Source organism: Chelonia mydas, chromosome 7 (assembly GCF_015237465.2).
Source record: "Chelonia mydas isolate rCheMyd1 chromosome 7, rCheMyd1.pri.v2, whole genome shotgun sequence".
NCBI lineage: Eukaryota > Metazoa > Chordata > Testudines > Cheloniidae > Chelonia > Chelonia mydas.
In genome coordinates this window covers 80376433-80399862 of record NC_057853.1, presented here as the reverse complement: position 1 = coordinate 80399862, position 23430 = coordinate 80376433, and the positions used below count along the sequence as shown (strand labels likewise).

General features: G+C 41.0%; 1 protein-coding gene across 4 annotated transcripts; it reads right to left on the bottom strand.

Annotated features, from left to right (window-relative positions):
• Positions 1-328: 328 nt before the first annotated feature.
• LOC102939494 (nucleolar RNA helicase 2) lies at positions 329-23430 on the bottom strand. 4 transcript variants are annotated; one of them, XM_037903624.1, is made up of 15 exons: positions 22996-23430; positions 21092-21367; positions 19522-19597; positions 16466-16644; positions 13645-13762; positions 12380-12565; positions 9939-10102; positions 9453-9602; positions 7971-8132; positions 7022-7141; positions 5732-5805; positions 3215-3374; positions 1923-2057; positions 1247-1291; positions 329-694 (listed from the first exon to the last, which is right to left on the bottom strand). In XM_037903624.1, the coding sequence occupies exons 1-15, from the start codon at positions 23413-23415 to the stop codon at positions 503-505; spliced, it is 2457 nt and encodes an 818-aa protein (XP_037759552.1). In that variant the 5' UTR covers positions 23416-23430; the 3' UTR covers positions 329-502. The 4 variants fall into 4 exon arrangements, with proteins under 4 accessions (XP_037759552.1, XP_037759555.1, XP_037759554.1 ...); XM_037903627.1 differs by having other exon boundaries at positions 9939-10084; XM_037903626.1 differs by having other exon boundaries at positions 19522-19594.

Below are 23430 nucleotides of genomic sequence, written 5' to 3'. Positions count from 1 at the left end.
CTGCAGCTTAGAGCGAGCCTCCCAGCCTGAAAAGGCAGACTTGCACTAGTAGGGCTCATGCTAAAAACACAGTGGTGGCTTGGGCTGGAGCTTGGGCTTTGCAACGTCCATGCTGCTATTTTTAGTGTTTTAATGCGAGTCAGTCATTCACAGCTGCTGTGCAGACATACCCAAAGAGGCAGGTTCTTAGTGTGACACTCAGTCCTGATACATATAGGCAGAAAGGGATTTCATTCAAAAGTGTGAATTGTTGGCTTATATTTTTAAAGCTACACATTTCAAACATGTCCATCAGGAATGGAAGTCAGTGGAAGAAAACAGCAAGATCTTCTTTTAAAATGAACTTTATGTCACTTCAGCAAGTAGATTTTGTCGCCATCCTCACTTACAGAAAAATGACTGGTTTAACAAGTAACAAAAACAAAAGGGAAAGTTCAATAGATTTTAATTTCAACAAAGCAGGCATTATGTAGTCCCATAGCTACATCAACTGAATTAGTTACTAAAATGCTCTGTGAAAACTTCGTTTCTGACCTCCGTTTTTGAATCTGTTATTTTTGTTAAAGCCACCGCCTTCTTGCCTCCCATTCCTGAAGTTAGAGAAACCTCGGCCTGCTTCACGCGGAGTTTCTTCTAGCTCAGGTAACTCCGTTGCTACGGTCAGCTGCCAGCGTCTTGAATCTTGCCATTGCTCCTGATCAAACAAGTTGAATGCATTTAAAGAAATCATGAAAACGTAAGAACTGAATTTGCATGCCTGCATATTCGTAGAAGTTATTCCAAAACCAACCTAATCCTCACCAAACTAGTTCATCAGATCCATCTTATGGACAAGGGTCAACATTCGTCTTTAAAACCCTTACAATTCACAGTCATGGGACGAAGGAGAGAACCACCCCAGGGGAAGTTGGTTACTATTAATGCCCTCAGTTAGCGGAGCGGGCAGCAGCCAAAAGGCCAAGACACTATGTAGAAAACAATGCAGGATTTTGTAAAGATGAGGAAGGCAATGGACAGACAAGCAAAAAGTCAGAAGCAGCAAAATAAGTTTAGTTAATGAGAGCAGCAGGAAAGAGTATATTTTATAATGAATGTGCAACCCTCTTCATGCACAAAAGTTTCAGACTCTCTGCAAAAAACTGCAAGCCTTATACTACCATAGTATAACCATATAACTAGCAGCTACAGCATTTGGCTTAAATGTCCTCAAAAGGATTCTAACAGCCCTCCAGCAAGAAGAACATACCTGTATATGACTTTGCTCAGCTGTAGGGACATCGAAGCACACACCCTAAACACAACAGAGATAATATTCATTTACTCTCCAAGCTGGCATCCAAAGAGAGAGACATTGGAACACTAACTTCCGATAACAGACTACAACTATAGCAGAGTGCCTGCTCTATTTTGAGAGTGCCTTTTTATATTCTAAAATTTTTATTTCCGACAGATTTGCCAAGAAATGAGGAATCAAATGCTTGGTACTGACAGCAGCCCCACTTCCCGAAAGTAATGTATTTGTTCAAAGGTAGGACATGAACTTCCTGCAATGCAACTTCTTTGTCAATGCTCTTCACGAAGGAGTAAAGTGACCCAACTGAGCCAAATCTCTGAATGGCTGATTTCAAAGTATGTACAGACCAGTGTGGGCAATGAGAAGAACAACTTGTCTATTTTATTGATGAAAGAGAAGCAATTTCAACCCATTAGTGTAACACGATGGGTTCCTATCTGAAGTGAATGTCCTAACTTCTCTGTCATTGGATTACAACAGAGGCAAAATGTAGAAAAATCCACCCTCCTCTCAGAGACACAACTTTGAGTGGTCATGGTAGAAGCCAACACCTGCATTAAAAGGAGAAGATGCCCTTAAATTCCCAAAATAAACCAAGCATACAAAACAATTGGATAAACCATCTCACCATCTTTCCCTTGAGAAAACGCATTCTGGTAATTTTATTGTCTATTTCATCACCAAGCTGTTCTTTTAGTCCTCGCCAGGCATAGCCAATGCTGTGCATCTCTACCGAACATTGTAACGTCATCGTCACATAGCCCTTTAAAAACAAATAAACAGCGAAATGTGTTTACAATGAAGGAGTAAACCAGATTGTGGCAGAGAGTGTCCAATCTGTCGAATATGAATTCCGATATAAATCTTTGTGGCTACTGTAATATTTAAGGCTCTACTGTTCTGCTAACAAGTAGGCTGTTTGGAATAAAGGCACCCTCCATTTGCATGCTAATGAAAGCCTTCAAGAGAAAATGAAGTTGAGCTAGAAATACACATTGGTATCAGTCTTTAGACTGAATATATTTGTTGGAAGTGGGGGAACAGTTATTAGGTGCACATCAATATCCATTTATAAAATTACAAAAGGAAGAGACATGAGAACTTAGTACAGGCCAATATAAGGAAAGGAAATCCAGATGGCGATGTAATAAGATGAAATCTACTGTACTGACTTCAAAACAGTTACCCTACAAAGATGAACTGGAGTTGGGTAGCCCCTGCCCACATCAAAGAAAGACAGAGCTTTTTCTACAGGGTCTTCCCTGTAACAATATACTCCCAGAGACTACCTGCTGGACTCTCTTTTTCCTTGAAATATGCTGGGACTTGAAACATTTTCCAGAAAGACAGACTAAGCCAGCAGCAAAAACCATCCTATTGGCTCAAAAACTTTACTAAAGTTTTCCATGATAATATCACGCTTTTCTGTAATTAAGATCGGAGACAATTTATGGGTCCTTTTCTTAGTGCTGGTTAAAGGAAAATATACTCACTAGTTTCAAGTTCCTCTGTTTTCTGAACTATGCCACTACCATTTGATTTTAGTTAAGAAAACTGGAATTTCATGTAAGGTCGACAATAGCTGCAGCTCAGGCACCTAGTTGGGAAAGCAACCAAGGAAGCTCTGTTTGGACTGGGCTAACAACCTGAGAGTACCTCGTTAAAGGAGAATGGAGGCAGCAATCTCTATAACTAAACGGTGCCAGAAAGTGATGGTGAGGGCCAGTTTCAGACACAGGGAGCTAAAGGGTATCAGGTCTTGTTACACTTACTCAGTATATTTGTAACACTGCTTACCATTCAATACACAATCTCTCTCTCTAAAATGGATAGCTTATTTACCCCTCTCACAGAGGTGCTAGGAGGATTAGTTCATACAGTGCTTTGAGCACAGTAGTGACATGCAACATTATTATTTACCGCATCTGAGTTGAGCAAGGAACGCTGTTCAATGGAAGTAGCCCCAGAAATATGGGCTAATGCTGCAGCCAGAGCTTCCACTGCCCCCTTTTCCTCTATCAGCCGCTGAGCTGACTGTTTGAAATAGTCGATGGCAGAAGGAGGAACGGAATGCAAAAACCTATGTATTTACAACAAAGATTTGATAGGTCAATATACAGAAAGCCAACATTACAAAATTCAATTGTGTGAGAGAAATTTTATTAACTTGTTAAGACTAATGCAAAGGTTAAGGCCAAGAATTTCAGAAGTGACTAGTTATTGTTGGTGCTTCAATTTTTGTAAACCTGTCTTGGGTACTGTCAAAGGGGCCTGATACTCTGGAAGTGGCAAGTCCCCATCTTCTGACAATCCAGCCTCTTTGAGGCGTCTCCCAGTTTGGCACCCAGTCACTTGGAAAATCTTGAGCTAACCACCCAAGAGAAGGCTGTAACACATGCAGAGAGTGCCCTTTGCCCCAAGAATACTCTGTATCACCAGTGAAGCTGATTCCCGATTTATGCTCCACACAGAAGGTCCTGTAGTGATCATCCTTTCATCAAGAGCAATAAACAGATCTCTGTTTAGCATCTACCAATGCCCTTCTGTAGCACACCATAGTGTCACTGATGAGCTGAGCAAAGCACTTCCTACTCTCAGAGCAGGCTGCTTCAACACACTGACACTTACCACTGACAAAGGGCACAAAGCTGGGGGAGGAAAGGTGGGGGGGTTAAACCTGCCATCTCCAACACGGCAGTGCATACCAATAGCTCACTAGACAAATGGTTCTCAACCTCTTCCATGTTGGAACTCCCAGTCCCATTTAGCAACATGAGAAGAGCAGGGTGGTCACAACCCCAGATCCACCCCCTCAAGTTATATTATTAAACCTCTGCCAATCTCTGATTGAACAAATATTTCTAAACCATACTATACTGGCAAAGTTTATTCTTGATATACAGCAAATACAAACTATTAGATTGTAGTCAAGGAAATTCTTAGAAATATAAAATGTTATACCTATTCATCTTAATTATGAGTCATAGATATTACATTTAGAAAGGTCCTATTTGGCTGGCTAGTCGATCCTATCGCTGCAGTTATTGATGGGTACAGGAGACCCTACATAGGTGCAGCAATCATTGACTTCAGTGGCTGTTGTAGATGCACAACTGAAGGCAGATTTGGGTCCAAACTTACAAGTATCAGATATGTATGTTCAAGTAAGTCAAATTTGACACTGACTAGTAAACCACCTTTCTCTTGTATGAAAATGACATACGGAAAGCATCAACACATCACTCACAATATGAAAGGGAAAAAGTTTTCAAGACAGCGAAGCAGGGGCATGAATGAGGGGGAGATGGGGGGGGGGGACGACACCAAGCATAGGCACGGACCCCACCAATCATTATCTGTCTTTGGAAAACTCCTCTGGCCCCAGGGGAAGAGAAAGTTCCTCCAGTCCCCAGGGCTGTCAGGAGCTGACAGCTCCTCTGGCCCTGGGGCAGGGGCACCATTTAGGGAGGGTATCTTTCCCCCCACCCCTGTTTCATACCATATGTCTGCTCGCAGTGCACACCCAGGCAGAGCTCTCAGCTGCAGCCCTGAGCCAGATTCCCTCCTCCAGGAACCCGTGTTCTCCAGAGCTCATCCACCCGATCCTCTTCTCTGCCTCCCCCAATCAGCAGCTGAGATGATATGGTGTGACAATCCTAATCAATAGTAGCGGGCCAGTGAGCAGAATTTCTAGGGTTGGGTCAGGTAAGGAACGGGCCAGTCGAGGGGGGAGCACAGCGTCCCCGGTGGTGGGAGCACAGGATATCCTGTGGTGGGGGTGGGTAGGAGAGGGGAGCACAGGGTCCCCAGAGCGACAGCAAGCATCTCTGGTCCTGGCAGGAGCACAGAATGTGTCCTCCCAAAAGGGGTCAAATTTTTATTCCTGTGCAAGTCCCTGCAGGGAAGCATGAGGAAAATGCCACCTGGAAGCGATTTCCACCAACTAGGTGTTAGATGTGTACAAAGCTAGGACTCACACTGAACAGAGTATAAACAGCAACACTAATAATGAATCTGATATAGAATGCAGGGTGTGAGTTGCAACAAATACATTAACTAAAAGGGTATTCTAGTTATACTAAATATAGTAACAATGCTTAAAAATCAACAACTGATAGGAATAATTCAGTTTCCCTATATGTAAGCAATTTTTTATTCTATTACTTGTAGTTAGGTTTGGTAGGTTATAATTTAAAGTTACTTTTAACCACATATATTTTTAAACAGGACATTTTGCTGTGTGAGGGGCTGAAATACACAGGGGCATACTGCTAATATCTTACTAAAATCAGCCAGCATGCACATGTAAGGCAACTGATTTTATGAGAGAGAGAGATGTATGACTGTATACGCAACAGGATTGAGTCCAACATCTCCATATATTTTTCTTCTACAAGTTCAAGACATCTCGTAACTGTGGACAGATAATGAACATACCTGATAGCATCTTTACTAGAAGCTTTAATTATATCTGTGGCTGTAGGCACACCTACACGCTTAAATGTAATGCCCTGAAATTGAGAAAAGAAAATGAATTAGAGCTCAAGGTCTTTTTCCTACAATACGCAACAGAACCAAACTCTCGTCAAGTCCTGTTTCCAAGGCCACCATTCCCTTACTAGTCCTAAGCAGGAAATCCTTTGTTCAATCTTTATTTAACCATGACAATTTAAAAACTATAAAAAGCCTCTCTTGTATAAAATAGAACACATTAAAATTATTCCTATTTTTGTTTATGTGTGGGTACCTGTGTCTTGATCACATATTTGAATCAAAGACGTTAGAAATGGAAAAGACTCATTAGATCAGAGTCCAACCCCACAACACAAGACATCTCAGATTTAGACATAACAATGATCTTAGCCAAAAGCCAGTATAACAGTTTGTGCAATGTCAATGGATTGACACTGAAAACAATTTAATCATACAGTGCAAGTGTATTTAATCCTCAAAGGAAACTGAAAGCATGAGGGACAGAATTAGGCCAGAGAACTGAGACAATACTTGGTTCAAGGCTCTGCTTTTACTATATAATTTTTACCTCTTTCCATTAAACACTCCTGAAGTAAGTCAAGTTCTTAGATGAATGTTTAATACATGCCAAAAAGAAAGAACCTAGGGTTCAAAATTCTCTGTTTAGCTTTCAGCAGCTAATGACACCCTGAAACAGAATAGGAAATGCAAAAAGTGGGATTTCTACCTCTAATCTTTGTAGGGATTATACAACTCTAAATGCAAGCCTCGGCAAGTAAGTGAAATAGGAGAGGATTTTCAAGAATTTCATTTTAATTTGTAAATTTAAAAGCCTGCACGTTACTGATTCAGTACCTTCAATGCTTTGACATTGTTTTCAGAACAGCCTTTCAAGTTCTCCTTTAAAAATAGATTTTTGTAGTACACAGAAAGAACATGTAATCATTCCACATTCTATCAGACACCAACTACTAGTTTTAAAAGTATATATACAAAGTTTCACATGAACAAGACTTGGCAAAGTTATATTTGAAGAATAGGAAAACCTGCAGAAGACAACACAGCACAGTACGTAAAAACTTTTCAAAGACTAGTATTACCATTTTAGGCCCTGCCTATTGCTGGGTTGGAACTGTGCAGCCTTACACAGCACTTGACTGTGAGGTTCCCCAAGAATATATGCGCACACTGAATTTTTAGATATTCAATGACTGATTAAACAAAAACAAACCCCAAAGAAAGCTAGACGGTTACCGCTTTTTGTTCTACGTGTCTTAATTGATCTTCTTCCTTTCGCTGATAAAAACAGATACAAATTCCAGTCCGTCCAGCTCTTCCTGTGCGTCCAGACCGATGGATATATGAATCCACATCCTTTAAAAATAAAAAATTAACATGAACACATTTAAGTTTTTTAAAATTAAAAGGCCTAGAAGGTTTCACAAAACATCTAGAAATTTTAAAAGCATTATAGATTTTTTTTTTTAACAAAACCCAGAGCTCCCTTATTTCTGCTGTATAAGGAGATTTTGTAGGAGGGTTAATAACAACAGGTTTAACTATCCAAAAAGATAGTAAACATTAAAAAGAGAAAGCAAGGTTCAAATAAAGAGGGAAGTGTCTAGCCAAAAAAGGAACAACAAAACCCAAGCAACTAATCTTGCAAAATCGGAAAACAAATCTGATTCGCGCAATGCAACAGTCTGTGTGAAATAAAAGGTTTCCAAGAGGGATACTATACTGTGCTCTCGGAAGTCTGTTTGGAAATGAAGTGACCCTCCTGACCTTGGAGGGAAAGAGAAACACCAGATTCAGGTAAAAGACTGGAAGTATCATAAACTTAAATGACTAAAGGCTTCATACAGTCTGAAATTTCAGTGGAAAAATAGATGGAATTCAAAATAGATTTAGAAATATTGAAAAAGGGCTTCAGAAGATATAATATTAAAAAAAAAAAAAAGAGGGCAAACACCTACATTTAATTTAATCAAAAAATAAATGCTCAACAGGAAAATTTTACACCTGCAGTTAAAGAAAAAAAAACTCACTGCAGCACTAATCTTAAATTCATACCACCAGTAAATCAACATTTTTTAAAAAATTTGAAGCAGATAAAGTAATCATCTGCTGTTGCTGTTTTGTTATATAAAAAATGGCTGACTCATTTTTTCTAAAAAAAAAAAAGAGCATACCCGTTTCTTACCTTTGGGGGTGAACTCTGTATGACCAGGTCAACTTCAGGGATATCTAAACCACGGGCAGCTACATTGGTTGCAACCAGAACTTCAAATGTTCCATTTCTGAAACCCTTTAATGTGATCTCTCTCTGTTTCTGTGGAATGTCACCATGCAATGACTGGGCATCCTGTCAAAAGAACAGATCATTAAGACTTCATCCAACAGAGGTATCTAGGCAGCAGCAACCCACTGGCACAATTTGCTGTTCCTTACAACCCCAAAACACTGTTCACAGCAGTAGATAGCACCAACCGTGGTGCTACATGCTTTACAGGCCGATATGAAGACAAGAGACCTGATCCTGATTTCACTTTCACTGGTGTAACTCAGGAATAACTCAGTTGAAAATACAAAAACTTAAAATATAAAACTAGTATGAGATGAGAATCAAGACCAAGGTCCCTGCCCTGAAGAGCTCCCCACAGGCAAGAGAGAACATGGCACAAAATTTTCAGCGACACGGCCAAGCCCAAGTGACAAGTCTGAACTGCCTCTGGTATTTGCAAGAAAAGAGGTGGTGCCTAAATTTGTCTAATGGGGAAGAGATCAGGATCCAGAAGTGGGAATTCTCAATGCAATATGGAAAAGCAGAATTTATTAAATACAACACAACTTCACACTCACCTAGCCTCAAAGGGTTAATATTAGCATAAAAATCGCAAGTGTTTGTGCGTGTCACTCTACAACCTTGTTGAAGTTACTAGCATATTTAGCTGGTTTACTGTGAATGAACTACACAGAATTTCTACATGCACAAGTAGGAGAGAAAAAAGCAAGCCCACAGAACTAAGCATGTCTAGCCTGTACAGTAAACCCCATTTAACTAAATACTAAATATATATGCACTTCCCCATTCCCTCTTTTCCTTGATTTTAACATTCAACATCAAAACAATATCTGCTCTGTAAGAATCCAGGATTATTATTCATTATGGGTAAAATTCATCTACGTGCAGAAGGCCTGCTCAATATACTCTACAAGGCCTGAATTAATGGCTCAAGAGGATTTTTTAGAGGGTGAGTAGGCCTTTCAGTCCTAGGGTAAATGCCATACTGTGTTTATAGGACACCCTATATCCCAAATACCCATTATTCAGATGACGCATGGTTGTAAGAACCAGGAATCCAAACAGCATGTTAATATAAGCTGTGATGTCTATTCCTTTATTATGTCTTATTAGATAGCGTCAGCAATGTGTTTTGCACCATACAGTAGACACAAAATAAAATTCCTGTCTCCAAGGATCTTGCAGCCAAAAAGAAGTTATCATTGTTATGGTCGAGGAGAAACTTGCAGCTTTCTGAAATGTCAAAAAAACCCGGCCTTGTTGACAAAACATGAAGCCTACAACAATAAATTCTATTTGTATGGCTGAGCTCCCATCTTCATTTCAGGAATTTCTAGCCTTGATATTTACAACCATGACTACCTTTTCAGACATCAATACCTGTTTAATAGAAGCATTCAGGGCCAGTTCATTTGCATCCCTTTTGGTCTCACAAAAGACTATGGTCCGTCCATGACTGCCACTGTAAACCTGAATGACATCCCCAATAACTGCTGCTCTCTGAGACCAGTGACACTCTATAGCCAAATGCTGTTAGGGAAAGAAAATATGCCAATGTTATATCTGCTGTCATTCAGCAGGATATCAGCTAAACTTCTTTACACAAAGACAACATTTTGATTAAAAAATCCTCTAAAATATTTAGGATTTTATTTAAAATAAATAAAAAAAACCAAGAAAACAAAAATTTTGTTTTCCCACATAAAATTATTTACAAAAAGCTTTATGTTAATTTTAATCACTGCCAAAAGAAAATTAAGCTTTAGTTACTGTAATATCATAGCTTTTGAAGATCAGAACCATAACCCATATTATCCATACTATGTATCCCTAGCACCTATACCACTCAGTAACAAAACTACTTACCTCTACAGTCATAGCCGTCTTTTGAGTCTTCTTTCCAATAAGGTCAAACTGTTCATATCTAGATTTCATGTATTTTTTAGCTACATCATACACCCAGTGTGGACAAGTTGCAGAAAACAGCAGTGTTTGAGGGTTGTCTTCAGAATCTTTGAAACAACACATCACTATCAATAATCCAAGTAGTATTACAACGTAAGAACTGATGTTTCATTACAGATTCCATGTTATAAGGACTAGTTACAAAGCAATAAGCATAAATTTCAAAATTTTGAGAAGGCTAATAAATGTATATAGGAGATGGAGAAGTATGTAATTTTAATATTGATCAGCTACAATAATCAAAGTATAATGATTAAAAGTGGGAAAAAATTGATTAAGTATCAACGGGACCAAAACTGCTCCCCATTTAAGTCAATAGCAAAATTCCCAATGATTTGAATCAGAGCAAGACAAAAGGAGGAACTCAACTGATGGTTTACTATTATTTTCAGCATGATGCTCAGCACATTCACTCTATTATCATGCAACAGACTTGATGTCCTATTCCAAATAAGACAGCTTAACATTCAGCAGCTGTCACTACAAAATGCACAGCCTATTCTTATAGATCCCTCAGGACCAACTGGACAGGAACACGCATTGGAACAGAGATGCAGGTTACCGCTAGACAGTCGACCCTCTATCAATGCAAATCATTTCCTACAACATGTGTGTGATATGTAGCCTATCACATAAATCAGCTTCTAATGTGACAATTTTTAAAAAAGGTTCCAGAGGCTATCCTGGCAATTACAGGTCAGTAAACCTAACTTCAATACCAGGCAAATTGGTTAAAACTACAGTAAACAACAGAATTATCAGACACAGGTAAACACAAGTTGTTGGAGGAGAGTCAACATGCCTTTTGTAAAGAGAAATTATGCCTCACCAATCTATTAGAATTCTTTGAGGAGGGTCAACAAACATGTGGACAAGGGTGATCCAATCAATATAGTGCACTTGGACTTTCAGAAAGTCTTTGATAAGGTCTCTCACCAAAGGCTCTTATGCAAAGTAAGCAGTCATGGGATAAGAGGGAAGGGATCATTAACTGCTTAAAAGATGGGAAACCAAGGGTAGGAATAAATGATCAGTTTTCAGAATGGAGAGAGGTAAATAGTGCTGTCTCCCACAGATCTGTAGCAGGACCAGTGCTGTTCAACATAGTCAAATGATCTGGAGATAGGGGTAAACAGTGAGGTGGAAAAATGTGCGGACAATATAAAATTACTCAAGATAATTAAGTCCAAAACAGACTGTGAAGAGTTACAAAGGGGTTTCACAAAACTAGGTGACTGGGCAACAAAATGGCAGATGAAATTCAGTGATGATAAATGCAAAGTAATGCACATTGGAAAACATAATCTCAACTATACACACAAAATGGTGGGGTCTAAATTAGCTGTTACCACTCAAGAAAGATCTTGGAGTCATTGTGGATAGTTCTCTGAAAACATCTGCTGAATATGCAGCAGCAGTCAAAAAAATTAACAATGTTGGAAACCATTAGTACAGGCATAGATAACAAGTCAGAAAATATCACGATGCACTATATCAATCCATGGTACACCCACACCTCCAATACTGCATGCAATTCTGGTAGCCTCATTTAAAAAATATATATATTAGAAGTGGAACATGTACAGCGAAGTGCAATAAAAACAAGTACAGGTATGGAACAGTTTCCACATGAGGAGGGATTAAAAAGACTGGGACCGTTCAGCTTGAAAAAGAGACGACTAAGGGGGGATACGATGGGGGTCTATAAAATCATGACTGGTATGGAAAAAGCGAATCAGGAAGTGTTATTTACCCCCTCACATAACACAAGAACCAGGGGTCACTCGAAATTAATAGGGAGCAGGTTCAAAACAAACAAAAGGAAGCACTTCTTCACACAACACATAGTCAACCTTTGGAACTTGTTGCCAGAGGATATTGTGAAGGCCAAAAGTATAACTGGGCTCAAAAAAGAACTAGATAAGTTCATGGGTCCATCAACGGCTATTAGTCAAGCTGGTTATGGATGCAACCCTGTGCTTAGGGTGTTCCTAGCCTCTGACTGCCAGAGGCTGGAAATGGATGATAGGGGATGGATCTCCCAATAATGGCCTGTTTTATACATGCCCTCTGAACCATCTCGCACTGGTCACTGTCGGAAGACAGGATACTGTGCTAGATGGACCTTTGGTTTGATTCAGTGTGGCCACCTGTATGTTCTTATATTTCCTATTGCTTTGACCATGTTAGTTTCAAATGTTTCAATTGATGAGGCTTCCACCATTTCCTTCAAAAAAGTATTCCAATACATACACACATACATACATACATACACACACACACACACATCAGAAAAATTTACTTTGCAGACAATGCAATACTCATAAAAATTCAGTATTTACCTTTTTTGTAAGCAAATGCTAGAATTTCCTCCACTTGTTCAGCAAAGCCCATGTCCAACATTTGATCAACTTCATCCAAAACAACATGCTTCACATTGGAAACGTCCAGCTTGCCATTCTGAAGGTGGTCTTTAATTCGTCCTGGAGTCCCAACTAAGATGTCTATGCCGTTTTTAATATGTTCAACTGGAAGAAAGGGCAGCAAAACAGCACATGTGTAAGAATGCTTAAAGATCACAGAATTTCTAGGGCTGGTAAACTACTATCAATTTACAGTAATACTTCTCATTTAAAGACTAGGTTGTTAATGCCCTAAACCTTTCACTTTTGGAGATAGGATTAAATCAGTTTAGGTCACAAGTAAAAGGAGCCTGGCGGTGGTCTGTGGCTTTCTATAAGGACTGCTATCCTAAAACCAAAACTGATAACTTAACGAGAATGCCTTCTGCCAAAATCTTCATTTCATTTCATTCAATTCACATTTAACACCATCAGGACTTCATCATAATGTACAGTCTCTCTACTCCCAACTGAGTTCCCATTTTTTTTTTTTTTAAATAAAAACATGACAATCTAGCCAATCATTTCTTCTGCAGTTCTTGCTGTCATTCTACAGTGCTGACGTCAAGTGGCAAGTTCAAGGCTGAGCTCCTTAACATGCTCTCCAATCACATTTGAGGTATCTGAGCCACAAACTACTGAAGCTGAAAGCAACATTACAATATCCTTCCTTCCTTAGATATTTTTAAGGTTAGGCTTGACAAAGCCCTGGCTGGGATGATTTAGTTGGGGATTGGTCCTGCTTTCAGCAGGGGGTTGGACTAGATGACCTCCTGAGGTCCCTTCCAACTCTGATATTCTATGATAAGATGGCAGGCACAAATGAATAGACAAGAAATGGTTTGATTTGTTCAGTTTCACTACCCTCTAAACTGGAACACCATCACTTGGGGTTTAAAATGAGCACTCTGCTTTCCTTGGACAGTCATCTGGCCCCAGCGTTCATCCACTCAGGAACAAGATTATTTCTTTATAAATTTAAAGCAAATGTTATAACTTCTGAAGAAAATAAATTATACATTTGGATAGCGATCCCCTAGGATTCTTTTGGTAGAGATGGACCCAACTTGAACTACCTTTTCTTTTTTAAACAATTTCAGTTTTTTACTGAAGTGAAACCTTAAGGAAAATAGCCAGTTTTATTCCCTGAATGATTCTCATGAAATAACAGCAGATATCAAAGCGACTTCTAAACATGTACTTACTTTGTCCATTATATGGAGTTCCTCCATAAAAACAAGCCACTGTGAGTTTCTTTGTGACATCCTTAAAGTCCCTGGCTACCTGGATTGCCAGCTCTCTCGTTGGAGCAAGAACTAGCACCTGGACAGAATGATAAAACCATCAGAAATGCAGCCACTTGGTGATTGGTATCAAATTCCCCACCCTATCAGGTAAGCTGTGCTGCAAAGTTGATCTGACGCTGTCCCCTTGAATTTTCTCCTGTTTGTAATCAGCTGTGGTTTTATGCCACATTCAGCACGATGGTCTCCAAGCTCCTCCTCATCATCATTCAGATCACACTCTCAGCCAGAAGGAGATTGGTACACCATGGCTTTCATAAACAGTACAAACAAGCAGAACCGGCCATAGCTTTCTCCAAGCTAGCACTGGTGTTGACTTGGGAGCCACAACGAGCTATCCAGCGCTATGGACCTCAAAGAAAGCTTGGGCCAAAGTTAGCAGAACCCAGATTTATGCACTACTGAAAGCTGGTCTGATCCCTTCCACTAACCTTGGTCACAGAACAAATCAAAGGAGAGCCACCTGCAATTGTATGGGTCTCATGTCCCACAGAACAGGTTAGATAAAGTGCCTCACACTTATGTGAACCTTTACCTTTAAATTTACTATTCATTTATTTGCCCATGATATTAGTTGAATTTTCTTAGTTATCCAGTGTTAATTCTTGCTGTTATAGTTATTTTTCTATGTCCATTTTGTTGCTATCACATTTCAAGGACACATAGGTTAGCATAACCAGATTTTAAGCACCAAGAAAACGATTAATAAAAACAGTTACTCTGGTATCATTGCTAAATGACAGCGTACAGAAAATATAATTAGAGAGATCTCTCTAGGACAGAGGTGGGCAAACTACAGCCCGCGGGACCGTCCTGCCCAGCCCTTGAGCTCCCGGTCGGGGAGGCTAGCCCCTGGCCCCTCCCCTGCTGTTCCCCCTCCGCCAAGGCGTCAGCTCACTGAGCCGCCAGCGCTGTGGCCCACTGCTCCTGCCAAGGAGTGCAGCAGTGTGGCTGTGAGCTCCTGCAGCTCTGAGCAGCATGGTAAGGGGGCAGGGAGGACGGATAAGGGGTAGGAGGTTCCGGGGGCAGTCAGGGGATGGGGAGCAGCAGGGCTTGGATAGGGGGTGCAGTCAGGGGACAAGGTGCAGGGGGTGATGGATGGGTCGGGGGTTCTGAGGGGGGCAGTCAGGGGGCGGGGCCAGGGTGTTTGGGGAGGCACAGCCTTCCCTACCTGGCCCTCCAAACAGTTTCGCAACCTCGATGTGGCCCTCAGGCCAAAAAGTTTGCCCACCCTTGCTCTAGGATTTCCAGATTCTTCAGAAGTATGGTGCAGACCATTCTTTTTGCCACACTTTCCTCCCCACCACCAAGGAGGATGACTTAAGGCAGACTAAAAGTTTAGCAATAGTTACACCATAATTATGCCTTGAATTATAAAATACACCTAATGAAGCCTTTTAAAAATGTAACTTTCATTGATATTTCTTGCATAACAGCAGTGTCTCTGTAATATACTTCACGCTTATTTAGCTATTTAGGAGTCTGAAATGCTTTAACACACTAGTAATTAATTCTCAAACATCTCTGAAAGACAGGTAAGTGTCTGACTCATAATACAGATCAAGAAATTGAGGCAAAGAAGTCAAGTGACTTGCCCAAGGCTACACAATAAGTTATCAACAGAAATGGGATTATAAAAATCAGGAATTTCTGACTCCCAATCCTGTATTCATTTGTCTAGATCAGGTTGCCTCGTTGTTCCTGAGTGGCACCCATATTTAATAGCTGAGGACAGTACAATTAAGATAGTCGAAAAAGAACTGTACACAATAAGATAGCTCTCTAAATCTATAAATTTTCTAAAATTACGATGATGACCAATGCGCAGTTCAGTATTAAAGGACAAAAAGGTGCATAAACCAAAATTTTGGGATAACAAGAGAGCTGCTATTTAATTTATTTTAAATAAAACACTGAAGTTTGAAGCATTCTAGTGAGCGATCACTCTCCCCACCTCCCAAATGAATTGCAATTGTTAGTCCGTAAGAGTTAAAAGATAATATCAACCAGTGAATAATATTCTTACAAATCTTTCAGACAATATTATATAATGTGTACTCTAAAGGCATGGCAGAAGGATGGAAGAGATGTGTTTTTATTCCACAAACCACAACAAAGCTGGTTGGACTAACTATAAACAGACCAACCTTGACAATACCCCTTTATAGTGCACTACCAGTTAAATCACCTGCTTAAATATAAGCATAAAGAACATTTATGCCAGGACTTGAAATCATAACTTAAGCTGTCCCAATGTGGAGGGAAAAAGCAAGTGTCAGCCTGTAGTTTATATACAGGGGCAAGAATAATTTGGGATAACACCAGTTTGCCGGTCTGCTTCATTTTTATGAGTAGGAGAGGTATCAAACCATACAAGAAACCTGCTCACTAGGCAGCTAAGAGCAGAATATTTGTATATGCTCATATGAATACAGCAGATATGCACTCCCTCTTTTCAGCCTATTACACAATGAATGCAACATAATCACAAAGAATCATAAAGCTGTGTACTTAGTCATCATTAGGATACTGTGAAGAAGTGTCATTTTGTAAACCCTATTTTGAAGAATGTTTTCCAGGATCAGAAGGAGCATTTAAAAAAGGGAGTAAGTGGGAAGAAAGAAGGGGATATTTTTAATAAGAACCAAAAACAATTATAAAAATCACTTTCAAATATTGCCATAATTTAAGCCATCAGTGAGTCCTTAAGTGGCTAAATTACCTTTGGTATGCGGCCTCTCTTCCTCTCCAGTGTGTCTCCCTGAAGTTTTTCAATCAAAGGAACAGCAAAAGAAAATGTTTTCCCAGTTCCAGTTCGAGCCTGAGCTATCACATCTTTGCCATCATATATGGGCTGGAAGGTCTTCGCTTGCACAGAAAACAGGTACTTTACTCCTCGAGCTACAAGACAGTTCAATATACCTTTATTAAAAGGTGCTGTGAATCCACAATAAGCTGAGATAGACATCTGAAAGCCCTTTTGTATGATAATGAAAAGCAAACCGAATTCATGAGACAGATCATGGCAAGTCCTGCATCTGACAGTGGGTGCAAATAGTAAATACACATTTGTTTTCATTTCTACTATACTTGGCAAAACATTTTTTTAATCTTTTTCTGGGAGCAAGATTTGATATCTGGGGTAAACAACCATTTTTTGCTACGTCTGGTACAGAACAGCAACAGTACATGCAACTGACTTTGATATCAGTCAAGGTTGTGGGACTTTTTTTGTTTTTAAACACAGAAGCACATTAAAACTTGCAGAAGTTTGAAAGATGCTGTACAAAGAGGAAAACATTAGGGTGGGTAAAAACTGGCCAGTAGTACATACAAATTATTAATGGTGTGACTTCAGAACAAGGAAAGTTTAAAATGGATTCCTGTGTGTTGCTTTAAACTCTACCAATACTCAACGATCAGAATAATGTGAACTCCATAGTGATTAAATTCACAGAATATACTAATCTAGGATAGCAGATCAGAGAGAAGAGATCAAAATTGCCAAATGATCTAAAAGTTGAGACAGATGACCAGTTATAAATTAGATTTAATAAAGATAATTTAAAGTACTACCCCTTGAAGAAATAATATGCACATATATAAAATGGGATAGTTTTTCAGAAAATAGTACGCAGAAACAGATATAGAAGTTACAATAGACAATATAAGTGACAACCTCACAACACAATGCTAATCAGAGGAGAAAAAAAAAGTAAGGCTGTCAATTAACTCAAAAAAATTAACTGCACTGTTAAACAATAGAATACCGATTGAAATGTATTAAATATTTGTTGATGTTTTTCTACATTTTCAAATACATTGATTTCTATTACAAGACAGAATACAAAATACAGAATAGAAGAATGCTCACTTATTATTTTTATTACAAATATTTGCACTGTAAAAAGAAATCATATTTTTCAATTCACCTCATACAAGTACTATAGTGCAATCTCTTTATCATGAAACTGTAACTTACAAACGTAGATTGTACTTTTGTTATATAACTGCACTCAAAACCAAAGCAATGTAAAACTTTAGAGCCTACAAGTCCACTCAGTACTACTTCTTGTTCAGCCAATCACTCAGACAAACAAGTTTGTTCACATTTACTGCCTGCTTCTTATTTACGATGTCACCTGAAAGTGAGAACATGCATTCGCATGGCACTTTTGTGGCCGGCATTGCAAGGTATTTACGTGCCAGATATGCTAAACGTTCGTATGCCCCTTCATGCTTCAGCCACCATTCCAGAGGACATGCTTCCATGCTGATGACGCTCGTTTAAAAAAAATGTGTTAATTAAATCTGCGACTGAACTCCTTGGGGGAAAATTGTAGGTCGCCTGTTCTGTTTTACCTGCATTCTGCCATATATTTTGTGTTATAGTAGTTTCGGACGATGACACAGAAAACGTTGTTTGTTTTAAGAACACTTCCACAGCAGATTTGACAAAACTCAAAGAAGGTACCAATGTGAGATATCTAAAAATAGGCTCAGCAATGGGCCCCAAGGTTTAAGAATCTGAAGTGCTGTTCAAAATCTGAGAGGGACGAGGTGTGGAGCACGCTTTCAGAAGTCTTAAAAGAGCAACACTCTGATGCGGAAACTACAGAATCATAGAATATCAGGGTTGGAAGGGACCTCAGGAGGTCATCTAGTCCAACCCCCTGCTCAAAGCAGGACCAATCCCCAATTTTTGCCCCAGATCCCAAATGGCCCCCTCAAGGATTGAACTCACAACCCTGGGTTTAGCAGGCCAATGCTCAAACCACTGAGCTATCCCTCCCCCCGAACCACCAAAAAAGAAAATCAACCTTCTGCTGGTGGCACCTGACTCAGATGATGCAAATGAACATGCATCGGTCCACTCTGCTTTAGATTGTTATCGACCAGAACCCATCATCAGCATGGATGTATGTCCTCTGGAATGGTGGTTGAAGCATGAAGGGACATACGAATCTTTAGCACATCTGGCAAATAAATAACTTGCAACACCAGCTACAACAGTACCATGCGAACACCTGTTCTCACTTTCAGGCGAAACTGTAAACAAGAAGCAGGCAGTATTATCTCCTGCAAATTGTAACCAAACTTGTTTGTCTGAGTGATTGGCTGAAGTAAGACTGAGTGGACGTGTAGGCTCTAAAGTTTTACATTGATTTATTTTTTAATGCAGTTTTTTCTTGTAAAAATTCAACATTTGCAAGTTCAACTTTCATGATAAAGAGATTGCATACAGTACTTGTATTTGGTGAACTGAAAAATACTATTTCTTTTGCTTTTTACAGTGAAAATATTTGTAATCAAAAATATAAAGTGAACATTGTACACTTTGTATTCTGTGTTATAACTGAAATCAATATATTTGAAAATGTAAAAAAAACCCAAAAATATTTAAATAAACGGTATTCTATTATTGTTTAGCAGCACAATTAATTTTTTTAATTGCACAATTAATCTTTTTAATCGCTTGACAGCCCTAAAAAAAAAGCAACTGTCTTCCCACAGTTTATATCTAGAAGCAACGGTATCACAGAGGAAATGATTCTGCCTTGATGAGACTGCACTTGAAATCGTGTAAATGTGAAACCCTCATTAATGGGAGCAAAGGTGCCTAGTGGTTACAGTGGGGTGTGAGAGTCAGGCCTTCTGGTTTCCATCCCTGCTTGTGTCACTAATACAGAATGGCTTTCGGCACATTATTTAAAAAGATACTTGCAATCTATTTGGAACCACCTTTTTGTTAGTAAATTTCTTCTCCACAGAAGTTACCTTTAAGAAGCTCAGTTGTTTCTTTGGAAATAGAGAAATTAGAGAAGGCACCTTCTTTCTCCTCTTCTGTCAACTGCTGTTAAATTAAAATAAAGCAACAGATTAGGCACAAGGAGACAGTCATTTTACTATACTACTGAGTTCCACAACATTTTAACCCAAAAGAAAAGAAAAAAAAAAAACTTCTCCAGAACAGTCTCACCCATGATCCCCTGGGTATATGGGGGAAAAGGAGACCCTCAAAGTCATTTTACAACCTTGATAAATGCAGGGCAACCACATTGGCCCTTGCACCTCAGGCTGCTATTACATTGTGTGTATACACTTGGACTATTTGTGTTCCTTTTGCTAATTAATATTTTTTAACTCACCCCTGGAAAACATTAGAAAATTGTTCTGCCAAATGCAGTAGAAACAAAAAACAAACACATATTCACTATTAGCATATATTATCCAGTAAAGAACATTTCTGGATGATGGAACTTTCTCAGAGATTTTGCAAATAAATATTTTAATTTAAATTATCCACTAAATTGACTAACTTGAAATTAGCTACCCAACTTCTGCTACAGAAATTGAAAACAAACTACAGGTGATCTACAAAAACACTCTACTGTTGACATATACTTCCCTATGTAGCATGCAATAAACAGAAGAGCTGCAAGACCCAGCAATATATACAAGAGGTAAACTCAGTGAGCAAGGTCTCTCTGAAACGTCTCAACAAGACTCTGATCAAACAGGAGAGAGCAACAGAAGGCACTCCATGCTCATTCCCATAAGTGGCATGCTCTCCTTTTGTAATATTCCTTTCTCAGCCTGATACAAAAATCAGATTAATGTCTGATATTTTCTGGCATGAACGCTATGGACTTGCCTACACAGGAAAATTTACTGTCTTAATTATACCAGTGTAACTCCCCAAGTGCACACTCTTGTTCCAGAATAAGATATAACAACACTGAGTTATACCAGTATAATCATATCAGTAAATTTACCAGTGTAAACAAACCATATATATCCTTCCTTGGCAGGAGATGGATTTACAGATCAATGGTGAGATTTACCCCTTGCATTTTGACCCCTGTATGCAGGGCAAAGGGGTCTAAAAGCCCTGGACCCGGCATGGGGAGAATTGTTTGCAGAGCAAGAACTGAGGAATACAGCCATAAACTGTTTTATGAGGACCCTTTTGTAAACCCTGGCAGGGATTGGGGGGGGGTGGGAGTATGTGGACTGTACAGCACTGCAGAGATTCTTGGCAGAGCTGCTGCCCACAGTCAGCTGGGGACAGGCTGTACCATAGGCAGCCCAAATTATATCAGGGCTGCTCCACCCACCAGACCAGACCAAAAACAAGAGAGCTTAAAGGCTGCTTAAACTTAAAGCTACTTTAGCATCCCCTCCTCCTGGATCGTGAATTCTGTGCTGCACGCACAGAATCTATTATCCTCTGCTAGGACCAGGGATGACACGCAAGATATTTCCTAGCAGCGCTGAGCACTTCCACCAAGCAAGACCGGTAGATTACATTTTTAAAGCAGGTAAAATTCAGGGTTTCAGTGTGTACCTTTACTGGCTCTTGGTCACTGTCATATTCTGCACTTGATGCTTCACTGGAATTACACTGAGCTTTTGAGTGGACAATGCCATTGTTCATGGACAAGGATTTCACCTTGTCCTCTGGGCTGTTTTCTTCAATCTCTTGATTCACTTTTTCTTTAACTTTTTTCTTCTTTTTGGGTTTAGGAGGCTCAAGGTCATCTTCAGATAGTTCATTTTCCTCTGTTTGGGATTTCAGCTCCTTGGATTTATTGCGGCGTTTAGATTTCTTCTCTTTTTTATCCTTCAGAGAGACAACAACATCAAACAGAAAAGGACAAAAAAACAAAGTATATGAAGAAAAGTAAAATGTCTTTAGACTTTTCATCTGTGATGCCTGATCCTCTTCAGGGAGAGCAGGATTCCTTTGTCATCAGAATCTCTCCGGCAGGGCCATACCCCATTTTAATTAAACCACCCCATATTGCAAGAGAATTTTCAGTCACAGTTAGTATTCTGTATCAGTTCTCAAGCAATCGAAGTATTGAATATGAGGAGAACCAGATTCTTCCTAGGCTAATAGTGGATGAATTAGTGTCATATGAACCTACCTGTTTACTCGCTCACGATTACCAGATGTAATTATTATTTGTATGACGGACGCCCCTACAGGCCCCAAATGACTTTGGAACTCTATTTTACTAGGCACCATACAGGCATATCTTTCTTATCCTGAAGCATGTACAATCAAAACAGACACCACAGACAAAGGATGGGAGGGGAAACAGAGGCACCAGGCGATGTGATTTACCCAACCTTATGCAGCAGATTAGTGGCAGCATCAGGAACAGAACTCTCTACTGAGTCCCAGTCTAATGCCCTATTCTATCCACTGGAGCAAGATATTAAACCAAATCTCGAGCTTCTAGGCACTGACATTTAGAGATCTCCATTTCACAAAAGTCATTTGGGATGGGGTGGGATTAACATGTATAAATGTGCTGTCACCTAATTGGGGACACTATAATCTTAAAGGGTGGGATATTTACATTGCAGCTGAAAGATGTGATTACCCCAGGAGTAGATAGACTCACACTAGCAGTGCTCAAACTAACACTCTGAAAACAGCAGCCTGGAATTGTGACACAGGTAATGGCTTACACAAGAAAAAAAGGAGTACTTGTGGCACCTTAGAGACTAACCAATTTATTTGAGCATAAGCTTTCGTGAGCTACAGCTCACTTCATCGGATGCATACTGTGGAAAGTGTAGAAGATCAAGCTGCCCCAGTCCGATCCCACCCAACCCCCTGGCTCTGAGCTCAGGTGGCTGGCTAGCCCAAGCCACTGCCAATGCCACAAGGACCACACTGCTATTTATAGAGCCCGACTTAGAGCAGAGCTAGCCCAAGCCATTCTACTCACGCTGGGAATCACACCTCCCAGTACACATATACCCTAGGGCCAGACTCCTTCGGGGACGGTGACAGGGCGCGCTCGGTGGAGGCCCTCTGGCTAGAGAACACACACGCTCTGTGTCTGACACAGCCCAGGGCTGGCACCTTTCTCGTCCCCGGGGAGACTGACAAGGGGGCAGAGATGCGCCAGACCATCGGGATGGCAGGTTGGCGAGCGCCACTGGTTGTTCAGCGGCAAACCAGCGGTGCCGGGGTCTCCGCTCACCCCGCCCGGCGGCGCCCACAGCCGCGATCCGGACGCGAGGCGCCCACGTGGCGCAGCAATGGAGGCCAAGCGGCGAATAGCACGAGGAGCCTCCGGCACAGCACGGGTCTGTGCGGGGACCCTGGGGCCCGGTTCTCCCTCCGGCCGGCTGGGATCGGGCCCCACCCAGCCGCTCGCGCCCCCACCCCGCCCGGGGGTCCCGGCTCAGGTGGCTTCTCTTCCCCAATGTTTCCGCCTCCATCTCCGCTACCTTGTGCTTCCTCCTCCGGCCCGCCCGGGCGGCCTCGCCTTCCCGGGGGGTCTCGGGCTCGCTGTCGGCTGCAAGGAGGGCGGCTGCGGGCATTTCCTCCGGCTGTTCCCCGCGGAGCTCGGGAAGGGAGCCGCTGCGCTGGTCGGCGGCCGCGGTGAAAGGAACGAGCCCCGCCCCGGGGCCGGCGCACAGGAAGTGAGGCGAGGCGATGAAGGCCGGGGCCCGGGCCCAACCCCAGCGCCGGCCGAGGGAGAAGGGGGCTGCGCCGGGCTGGAGCAGCCGGAGCGCCGCGCGGGGGGCGAGCGGGGGGCGCGCCGAGCCGGGTCCTCGCGCGAGCCGGGAGGGAAGGGCGGGGAGCCCCGCAGCCCCTGCGCCCGGCCGCCCGGCTCCGTACAGCAGCCTGCGGCACGCTGCGCCCATCAAGCGCCCTGGGGT